At 42.1% G+C, this 10898-nt stretch overlaps 1 protein-coding gene across 1 annotated transcript; it reads right to left on the reverse strand.

Annotated features, from left to right (window-relative positions):
- Positions 1–840: 840 nt before the first annotated feature.
- On the reverse strand, positions 841–8859 carry galnt3 (UDP-N-acetyl-alpha-D-galactosamine:polypeptide N-acetylgalactosaminyltransferase 3 (GalNAc-T3)). Its single transcript, XM_061842649.1, has 11 exons — positions 8720–8859; positions 6551–7080; positions 4909–5081; positions 4264–4413; positions 3943–4177; positions 3759–3876; positions 2670–2870; positions 1637–1768; positions 1328–1429; positions 1085–1237; positions 841–1008 (listed from the first exon to the last, which is right to left on the reverse strand). Exons 2-11 carry the CDS (start codon positions 7045–7047, stop codon positions 895–897), a joined length of 1875 nt encoding a protein of 624 aa, XP_061698633.1. The 5' UTR covers positions 7048–7080; positions 8720–8859; the 3' UTR covers positions 841–894.
- Between the last annotated feature and the right edge of the window lie 2039 nt (positions 8860–10898).

A 10898-nucleotide genomic window follows, 5' to 3' on the forward strand; every position in this document is an offset into this window, starting at 1 on the left:
AATTTCAGTGAAATTAAATCAGACATTTACATGATGCATTGCATCACATGGATTCAGAGCCAGCCAACTTCAAACTAGCTCCAATACCAAGAAAGCATTGACAATGATGACCCACAAAAGCATTCCCTGCACAGTTTCATCCATTCCAACAGTAGTTCATCTTTTTCCACCTCATATAGAATAAGACAACATGTAAGGCACTGGTTTGAAAGCTGTCGGAAATCTATTCTTAAAGAACTAGGCACATATTTATGTTTTGGCTTTTTGAATTCAGTCTTGGAGCACATATTGTATTTTCTTTTACTCATTGACATTCAAGTCAATGTTGGCTTTGTTTTTGCTAATATAGCCTATGACAAGACATTGACAAGGAGAGGATAAAATACACAGGTCCCAAGTATTTAGCAATTAGGGGAGCCCTAACTCATCATCTTACCCAAACATTTTCAACAATGTGCTTCCAAATTAGTGGGAAAGACCTTATGTTAAACCCACAAAACACATTTAGTATGAATGAGAACCTATATCATCAGCTACAGGTACAATCGTGTAAAAAAAGTGGAAGTACGTGAACCAAATTACGTATCTCTTCATTTTTACATTGAATGTTATGATGGGCATTTGTCCATACATTTGATCTCAAACCCCAAAACAGGCACCGGTCAGCAAAGTGCATCTTCATTGTTCCAAAGCATCTTTGAGGTCAACATATCAACCCCCCCCCCCCCACACACACACACACACACACACACACACACAGACACAAGGTCCCACCTTGCTTTCTCCAGACTTTCAAGCAGCGAAAGTTTGTTTCTGGGTGTTAAAAATAAATTAAAACAATGCAGTCCCGAATCTATAATTTAAAAAAGGGATTTTGAACAACTTATTCTACATTCAGATGAAGGACCAAAGCTGGTATCTGTCCGAGGGGTCGCAAGGAGCCAAAGCAGGATTCTCAAGACGGGAAGTCAGACACATGTTCATTCTCGGCATGTAGAATAACTGGTTCTAGTTGAAGAAAAACACAAAAACACATCTTTGAGCTCTGAAATTGCCAACCAAAATGAGAGGGGTTCAAACATACATCCTGCAACTCCCATTGTTGCTCCGGACCCACAACTGTATCCCTGCCCTGATACTGGCAGGGCTCCAGCTTGACAGCCCCCTCCGATCCGTGCAAACACAGCTCCTTCTGAATATTGTGTCGAATGTCGTGATGTGTGGAGAACTCAAAGTACTAGAGGTGCAAGAAAAGGAGAGGGGTGAGATAGAGAAACTGTGATTTGAAGATTAAACCAGATTCGATAAAAGGAATTTTTTTCCAAACCTGGTTCCCTCCTAGCCCGTGACATGGGTACATGATCAGATGTTTGCCCCCGTCATTGTTCTCGCCCGCGTCCAGGCATGAGTCCTTGCCCACATTTTTCACCTAAACACAAAGAATGAACTCAAAATGAAAGCCAACAAACCCGAGCAAGCTGTTCAAACAACCCGAGTGTCTGGGGGAGAGTCAGTGGCATCAAATTAGAACTCTTCTAGACCCGTCAGAGGTCCTGAGGAGAAACCCACAGCGGCCACACTGAGCTCTGAGGATTAGAGTTGGAGAGATGGCTGACAGGTCGGCGCCCAATATTACCGAGCCAAAGCGCAGAGGGTTCAGATCAGGCATGAAGACCTCAGGATAGACGTTCTTCAAATACCAGGAGAAGCTCTTGCACTGCAGCCGCTCACGGAGGTCGATCCGCTTTGAGATGTCGCCAAAGGTTTTCTGTCGAGGAGTTGGGGGGGGAAGAGAGCAATGACGTCCACTTTAAAATTAGTTAAATACAGTCCAAGGCTTGAGATGCATTTGTATACATTTTTGAATGATGGTCCAAATAAAACTGAGCATTGAGAGCTCTCCTATCTTTCCCTATTGAAATGAATGGAAATCTGTTCATCGTAATCTGACACTGGTCCAATGCCTTGTCGCAAACCAGTTGCTCTAGAGAGCATTGTTCAGTAAAAAGTGTTTAACGGTAAATGTTGACAATTCTCAAAATTATGATAAACAACCAACAACATCAAGAAACAGAGCCAAGCTAACTTGGTCAAATTCAGATTCTTGCTGAAAATACTGTAAAGCAGAAGAAGTGTGTCATACAAGACAGACTGAACAAAGTGGTTTATTTTTTAATAGGGGAGCAATTCCATAATGAGGATGCTACTTACTTCTCTCCACACTGACAGCTAGTACGGGGGACTCCTTGAGAAATGAGTGTTTGAAGGCTACTTGAAGTGGAGCCCTTAGGGAACTTTTTTATGGCACCTTTGTCAGGAAATGCTACGAGCCTGTCATTTACCAGCATTGCCTTCCTCCAGGCTCTTTGGTCCCTGCCTGCTGTCAGCAAGCTTTCGTCGCAGCCATTTATTTCTTTTCAAACAACGTGCTTTCTTCCTACTGAATGACTTAAGAACTGGACTTTGAAGTCTTTGTAATCCTACACTTGACTCTGCAGAATGTATTTCCCCTAGTATGTAGCACTGAGACGGAGTGCTCTTGCTAAGTAATTAACAAAAATATACAGTATGTTTGAACATGCCTTCAGAAGAGAGGTCCTACACCTTGCAAAAAAACTACATTTTTAAAATGAGTGACTGGGAAAATATTGATGAGCGCTGTCACATACATCTGTGGCCATCTGTCTGGCTTGCTGGTTACGACGGTAGAAGATCTCCTTGTACTCGTCCATCCAGACCTCAGCCAGTCGGACTTGGTTGCGGGCAATCACCTGCGTACCCTTGGGAAAAGTGTGGGGGCTCTTGGTGCGGAACACATGACCGACGACAGAGCACGGGATGATCTCCAGCTGTCCGCCGCACTGCCAGACCTGCAGGTTACATAAGAATGCCAAAACATTTGAGGTCTAGGTTCCATTAGGAAGCACAGATCCAGTCATTTGCCACTGTGTCGACTGGATTGGATATTCAGCAATAGTGTTTACACCAAGTAGCACCTGAAAAAAAAAAAAAAAAAAAAAACACCATAGTGACTTAAAAAAAAAAATTCCCATAGTATGCTAAAGATTTCATTAAACAAGGCAGAGGTACTATTCCTAAAAATACTGTATATTTAATCCTGGTGCAGTGTTCAGATTTTTTAATTTTAACCAGTGTCCATGGGTCTGGTGGAAATCTGTATTCAATTCTGAAATCTGACAAATGGACTGAAATTTACCTCTGCTAAAATGTTTGACAATATGAGAGCAGAAAGTCATTGAATTTTATAACAATGCGTGCGCTACAAGGGCAAGGTCAGAAATATAAATGTGTTGAAAATGTTTTCCAATACATGTCCATCACAGAAAATGAGCCAAGGAGTCTAACAGAAACTCCATTCAGGTGATGCAGATGTGCTCACCCATTGACCACTGTGTCACTCCAAATGAACTGTACTTAAAAAAAAAAAAAAAAAAATCTGTTTTGTTAATCAATAATTGTGGACCACACAGAATCACTGCTGTAACAGTTTGAGACCATGAAATAACGGCAGTGACACGCTTATTCATAACGAGACAGAAAATTTGACCAATCAATGGACAGCCGAGTGTCTACAGCTCCACCGATTTGAAGTCTACCAACGCGTCGATGAAAGGCTACTGAACATACCGGACAGGCACTGTGCTGTAAAGTCACAATAAAATGCACACAGTACCACAACTGAAATACACCATTACTTGCTGGATTTGAGGCATGTTGATGGCTTGGCAATGTCTTACCCTGAAAGACATTTCAATATTCTCGCCACCCCAGATTTCCATTTCGTCATCATAGCTTCCGATGTGGTAGAAATATTCCCTCGAGATGGAGAACAACCCGCCGGCAAACGTGGGAGTCCTACAGAACACTTTAATTTAAAAAGACATTTTCACAGAGTCGATATTGCGAGGATGCTCGGCTTACTTGATCGGATAAGTTTCATTCTTCCTCCTCTTTTTCTCATGATCCGGAAGACCCTCCCATCCGAAGGATAAGCCCCAGTCAAAGTTGCCCCGGTTGTGGTTCTGGCCGTACGGGGACGGCTTCATGAACTCAAAGGTGTTAAGGTCAATGGTCGATATATCAGGACTGACCACTGCGGTTGAGTTCTCTGCTATCCTGGCAAGCAGTGGCTCCAGCCATCCGTTAAAGCACTCGCCTGTGAGCACATGAAACCACGTCGCACCCAGCTCCCGGAATACATTTGTGAGTGTGTCTTGGCTGGCGAGCCTTGTGTGAACTCACAATGGGCATCCAGAAAGGTGAGAGTGTCACCGGTAGCCACGGATGCGCCCAGTAACCGAGCAGTGATGAGGCCCTTCCTCTCTACTTGCCGAACCACCCGAACAATACTTAAGGCTTTCAGATACTCCTCCAACTCATCCTTTAGCACATCTGAAAGGGAAATATTACAGATATGATAATGGGAGTGTGAATGAGATTTACATTTATGAACCAGTTGGTAAAGTCCCAAATAAAAAGGTGCAACGACTTTCAAAGTGATTAAAAAAAAAAAAAAGAAAAGAAAAAAAAAAAAGGGTCTGACATGCATGACTCGTCCAGAATAAAAGAGGAACAAGCTCTTCTGCTAACCCTGAAAACTGCAAGCTATTTAGTCAAACCAGTTGCACCACCTGTGGCCTGCCTGGCTCCCGATACGTAACCGAATCCAAGAGATCGACTGAACTCTCCACTAAGATTCTATTACTTCCCTCCTAGGATTATATTTACAGCAGTTAGTTCTAAGCTCTGACTCTGAAGTCCTTTTAGGAAAGTATTCACTAGAGGTCCTCTCTTCCCTGAGCCACAGAAAGAGTTTCCTCTCCACCACGCCACAAGAACTTAAACACTCCAGAAAAGAGTGATGGGCTCTCAGTGAGCCCCATTTACCATCAACACTGGCGTCGTCCACCAGGATAATCTCTTTGAGGAGAATGGCGGGGGACGTATGCAAGACACTGTACACGGTCCTCAGCAGGGTGCTCCAGGCCTCATTGTGAAACACGATTATCACGCTGGTGGTTGGCAAGGGGGGGCACCGCTTGAAGGTTTGCTCAATACATCTGCAGAGAGAAGCACAAAGGTCGAGTTGTCTTGAGTGAGCAAGAAAGCTTCCTCTGTGGCGTGTTTGATTACTGCTGCGACACACCCTACATAGCAACATTTATTAGGCAACGGGACAAACGATTTGATTTAATTAGATGAAACAGCATTCGATGTTCCGTATACTGCGTACAGCACTGAGATGCAGTATTAGGGGGCGCTGTAATTACCCAAATGTGTGCCTTTGCCTTAGCTGGCCACAGTAACTGGGCAGGCATGCTGAAACAAAGTCTTGGTGAGCGCAATCATCTCTGTGGTTTCTGACTGACTCCACTTGTAAAAACCAAACATTGTGGATTTTTTTTTTTTTTAAAGAGCGAAGACTCTAGTCTTGTAACACCCCCCCCCCCCCCCGAACCCTTTTTGTTCATCTATGTTATGCAAAGACAAGTGTTTTTTTACCTGCACCAAGGAAGTTAGTGGAAGCTCTAAAGGTTAAAAAATATGCTTGAAAGTCACATGACGCTACAGAGATTGAACAATAACCGATGAGGGTGTGCTTTCTTTTCTTTTGGGAATTTTAAAATCACTATAATTTGAAAGCGATGACCCAATTTTGTGGCTGACATCACAGGATGTAGATATTTGTCCCAGACCTCAGACTACCCTAGGAGAGTTCAGGATGATTTTTTTTCTTTTTTTGGCAACACTTAATTTGAAAGAAAGGGCAGTATCAAAAGGAGTGGAGTAGCATCATCCATTTTCAGGTTATACTAGGATTTGATTAACAACTGAGCAGGATGTGGTTTCAACGCATTCACTAAATGTGCGCACAGCCTTTGAGAACAAAGAATGGCTTGATTTTTCACAAATTTGAAGCCACATTTTATATAGGAAGCATTTTTTTCTTTACAATCTTTCAAATTTGGCAGGGTTAAACTTATCTGCAGCATGTCAAATTTAGAAGACATTCATTTTACTTTACGGGGACTATGTTTTAAGTGTTTAGTATTGTTGTTGTTTTTTCAGGTTTTTGATGACAGTTAATGTTGAAAGGTTACTTCAAATTAAATGAAAAATGACCTTGATTCCATTGTTTCCTTTTTGCTTGTCACTTACAGTTTGTCCAATTTAACCAAACTTCCGTGAATGGTGAAAAACTCATTTTAACATTACAATAGGGCACTTTTCAGAATGAGGACCTGGAGGTTTTGTACTCTACAGGTCCACTATTAGACTATTCACCTATAAATGGACGTAGCAGTGTCCATATTGTGCCAGTTCCATTTTGATCAGACTATTCAGCTATTAATGGACCGAGCACAATCACGTCGATGTGAATGCAGCATCGGTGCAAAGCAATTATTTGGGAAAGGAGTGAGCAACATTTTGTTGGCACAAACATCCCCAACTCCATACTGAGTTTAAAATCTAGGTAAACATGAGGTCTTTTGTACGAACAGGATGAAGAGTGCACAAGCAAACATACGCTGGCGGTCTTGTGTCTGCGCCCAGGTCTCGGCTCAGGGAGATGCGATCACTGGCATACAGATTGAAGCAGTGCTTCTGCTCGCCAGTCTCTTTTTCCTTCTGTTCTGCCCGGCTCAGGGAGTCCGTGTGGAAGGGCTTGCCAGCGGCACCGGGAGCGAGCGGGTTCTGGGGAGGCCTCTCCAGGGCTGGTTTGAGCTCTGCAGCTGTGTAGCGACCCGGCAAACAGGATGCACCATTTTCACTGTGCTGCTGACGTACAGGCGCTCTAATCTGCATCTTTGGCATGGCGTCCCTGAGGTTATTAACTGCCCCAATCACCATGCCCAGCATGGTATCCCGTTTCTCTTTTATCTCCTGCAGCCATGGGTCCTTCTGTTGGCTTTGGCTTTCCACTTCCCATTGTATGAAGAACACAAACGTGACAAAGACCAGAGCCACTGCGGCCAGTTTAAGAGGGTGCAGTCGTCTTCTGAGTACTTTGCGCAGGTAAGTCATTCTTCTTTGGTGGAGTGCCGGACTGGTTTTAAACTGCAGTACAGTGATAGAGAACCAGTGTCAAAGTCAGTGTAACATTTAGGCCCAATGTTACTATAAAAGTGTCTTTCAAGTCCTCAACATGATCACCTAGTTATGGTGAAAATGTAGCTTTCCATCACATGCAGACTTGAAACATTACATGTAAGTCCCAGGTCGGGCTTTAGAATACAGCGAAACACTGTATTGAATAGAATGAATACACAATTAATACCATGAAGTTATTTTTTTTAGAAAAGTGTCCAAACCATTGACTTTTTTTTCCCCCCACAAGGAGTACTTGATTTTGGCATGGAATGGTTTGGTAAAGGTCCTATAGTTTGACTATTTACACTTCCATAGAGTGACTCCATAACATGAACTTTGTATAAGTCAGTTCCATGTATTAAAAAATAAAACACACACTTTGATTTGTCATACATTTTCCCTAGATAAAGTCAAGACATTTGAACAACCCTTTTTCAAGCTTCTATGCAGAAAAATGGCTGGAACTGAGGAATGCTTAGATGACATTAATTCATATTTCACATTTACTGAGGCACTGCAGAGACAATAATACATCAACAAACACTAAAATAATTTAATTTGGCAAAATATGTCCCCTTTTAGCGCAAGCAGCCTATAGCATGTGAGGAAATGCTCTATGACCCGCCCTGGCCGTTTTCTGCCAGAGCGCGAGTCGGCATTAAGATATACAGTCGGTTAACTACGTCAATCGGCAACTCCTATTTTTAAGTGATGGGCTGGTCCAATCAGGTTTGACTGCAGCATGGCTTGACCTAAAATTAGGTTCAGGAAGATGGTTGTACTCAGTCTTACATTGTAAAGAAAGTGGGCGGTGTACGACAGGCGCGCTCAGGATGTACAGCTGGGCCTTTGACGCTGCAAATTGTACTTGATGTACTTCATATTTCTTTCACCATCAAAAGAAAGATTAGTCGTTAAGAAAGAAGAGGGTTGCTTAAGAAAGATGAGGTATGTGAGGATGAAAGGGTTACTCCATTCATTAAAAAATTACCTGCACGCTATGTATATGTATATATACACACACGCGCGCACACACACGCACACACACGTTTTGGAGGTGCCACTGATCAGCTGCTTCAAAAAAAACAGTGGAAAGAAAGTTTTAAAAACTTTTAACAAGATTTATAAAACATACAATTGTGCCCCGTACTGAGTTAATATTAAAAAGTTATAAAGATCCATAACCTTCCTCATATTTATCACAACCAAAGCTATATTTACATCATTGAACTAGCATTTTAAAAAGACACACACATATGTTTGTATTTTCTTCTTGCAGCTCATTTACTGTGTGGGAACTTAACAGCATGCACATTTCCAACGTCATATCATCTGCCATACAATACATATGAAGTTCAATAAATGAAAAAAAAAACATTTTCTTATTTTTCTATGTAAAATGGAAAATTCTCAAAGGCACCCTAAAGTGGAGTGTCAGAGAACAGATGAAAGTGTGACATGACTTCGCACAACTACAATGATTGTACAGCAAGTAACTGTAGAATTAATATTTAATCACAATAAAAGTCAAGGTGTCATCAATCACTAAACCCCACCGTTGAGGATTTCGTCAAAGGGGGGGGGGGGGTGCATTGAAAATACTTACCCTGAGTCAGTGAACTAGACGTGCAGTTAAAAAAAAAGAAGACTCCAAAATCAACTCCAACAAAAACCACACGGACCGAATTCATGTCGCCTTCCGACGGGGCAACACGCCCATGGCCACCCACACTGACGCCGAGGAGAAAAGCTGCTGTTTATCGCGAAGACGCCAAACACTCCGAATAAGATTTGTACTTCAGGAAACTTCCGTCTCGTTGGATCCAGGTGCGTTGCTCTCAGGTAGGAGGCGGCGACGGACCGTGCGCATGCGCACAGCCGAAGCCACCGTGTCAAACTCCATGGCTGCAATAAAAAAGAAAGGAGGAACACATGGGAAATGGAAAGTCCCTTATCAGCTACATGTGTTTGTTTTGCTGCAAAAAGCACTTCGAAGCACACGGGAACGCGTTCGCCGAAAGTTTCAATTCACGGGTCGTTATGGCGTGGCTCGATGAAGAATGGTGACGCCCGCCATGCAGCGGGGGTTTGCTCAAGAGCCGCATTCATCCGCACTGTTGCCGGGATACAAAGAGCGGAGGAACGCGCTTTATCATGCACCGCATCCAATCGGCTCCTCTCATCAGAAATGGCCGAAAGTAAAAAGATTTTTTTTTTTAAATCGCACAAACAAGTTCATACATTTAGGTGTGTTGTGTTTTCATTACCTGACAGTTACCAGCAGATGGATCATAACCTCTCCCCCCCCACCCCCAGTTATTTCCTTCAGTTGATGGTGGTCGAGATGAAGTGTTTGATGTTAAGAGGAGCAGCGACGTGGATCCCACCCGTGGGGAAACTGCTTTCGGCCACTGTGGAGTGTGTCTGCCTTCAACTGGACTGCCTCCCACACTGCAAGTATCCTCGTCTCAAATGGTACTACGATGGCTCTCAGAAAATAAATAATACAAATTTTTCAAAAACAATATTTAGCTCACCAAGAGCCACAATCATAACTAAAGTGATTTATATAGTTGTTTAGTAGACTGCTAAGAATTTTCTATAGAGCATTTCTAAAGAATTTCTCAAGAACTATAGAACTTTAGGACCCAAGTCCTACAGAATTTCTATAGAAACGTTTTTGTGCTGTAGAAACTATAGAAAAATGACAACAAAAGTTCTGGAGAACAAGTTGTTCTGTACAAATTCTAGATTTCTATAGATTTTTTTTTTTTTTTTTAGCAGGGACAAGTGTTCACCTAAAAATAATTTGTCTTTTTCCTAAAAGGTATTATTATAAACTACTGTGTAGTTTGAGCATTAAATTGTGATTACTGGAGGGAAAATACTTAAAATAGTCAATTGAAATGTAAATCTGACCTCACCTGTAGGAAAGTTCTCCCAATGTCTGCGCGGATTTTCTCTCCAGGTACACCAGTTTCCCCCCAAATCCCAAAAACTACTTAAAACTGCCCGTAGGTGTGAATGTCAATACAAGTAATCTTTATGGTAACCCATAAAACAAAAGTGTTATGCAGTGATTCTTTCATCTACCACTAGAGAGAGTCCCTGTACCATTAGTCGTATGATTACCACACTTTGAAAATGGACATTGACATTTTTCATAAGCCTAAGCATGATTGTCTATGTTATCTTTTAAAATAATTTTCAATGTTTGGGGATTAAGCTTCACTTGGAATTTAAGTAAGCATTTCTTGATGACGTAAGGTTTCAAATGAATCTTGCGATGCCCTCAGACACATCAATGGCAGCAGCTCCTGGGAGTGTCCCCCCCTTCCATATCGAGCTCGTGAACGTGACGTAATTTTTCATGACGCCATATTGCCGGTCAAGCCTAGCTGCTTGGCAGTGTGGGAGTCGTTGAACTGGAGAAGATTTTTGACAATGCCCGAGACCTATTGTGCTGTTGGATATCACAACTGATGAGACAGTTATTCAAAGATTTCATTCTATAGAATACCATCTGAAAAGACAAGAAAAGATCGGTGGATTTCGACAATTAAACGGGATGGTCCCCAATGAAATACACACACCTGTGTAGCGATCATCTCAGGTAGGAATTATTCTTCTCAATCTCAAATGATCAAAAAGTATTGATACCGCCAAATTGACTCATTTGAGAACAACGCATATTTTAAAAAAATAAAAATAAACCGTCTGTCACAGAGAGGTTTACGAAGGTTAACGTGTGGCACCAATATACGGAGGGAAATTTTTTTTTCAAT

Source organism: Syngnathoides biaculeatus, chromosome 14, assembly GCF_019802595.1.
Source record: "Syngnathoides biaculeatus isolate LvHL_M chromosome 14, ASM1980259v1, whole genome shotgun sequence".
Lineage (NCBI taxonomy): Eukaryota > Metazoa > Chordata > Actinopteri > Syngnathiformes > Syngnathidae > Syngnathoides > Syngnathoides biaculeatus.

What these genes read in the sequence shown, in the direction of transcription:
- galnt3 (XM_061842649.1), bottom strand. Translation starts at nt 7,047, where the DNA reads ATGACTTACCTGCGCAAAGTACTCAGAAGACGACTGCACCCTCTTAAA. An exon ending in CACCTTTCTGGATGCCCATT is followed by an intron (nt 4,178 to 4,263) that starts GTGAGTTCACAC and finishes ATGTGCTCACAG; the next exon opens with GCGAGTGCTTTAACGGATGG. An exon ending in AACAATGGGAGTTGCAGGAT is followed by an intron (nt 1,009 to 1,084) that starts GTATGTTTGAAC and finishes TTCTTCAACTAG; the next exon opens with AACCAGTTATTCTACATGCC.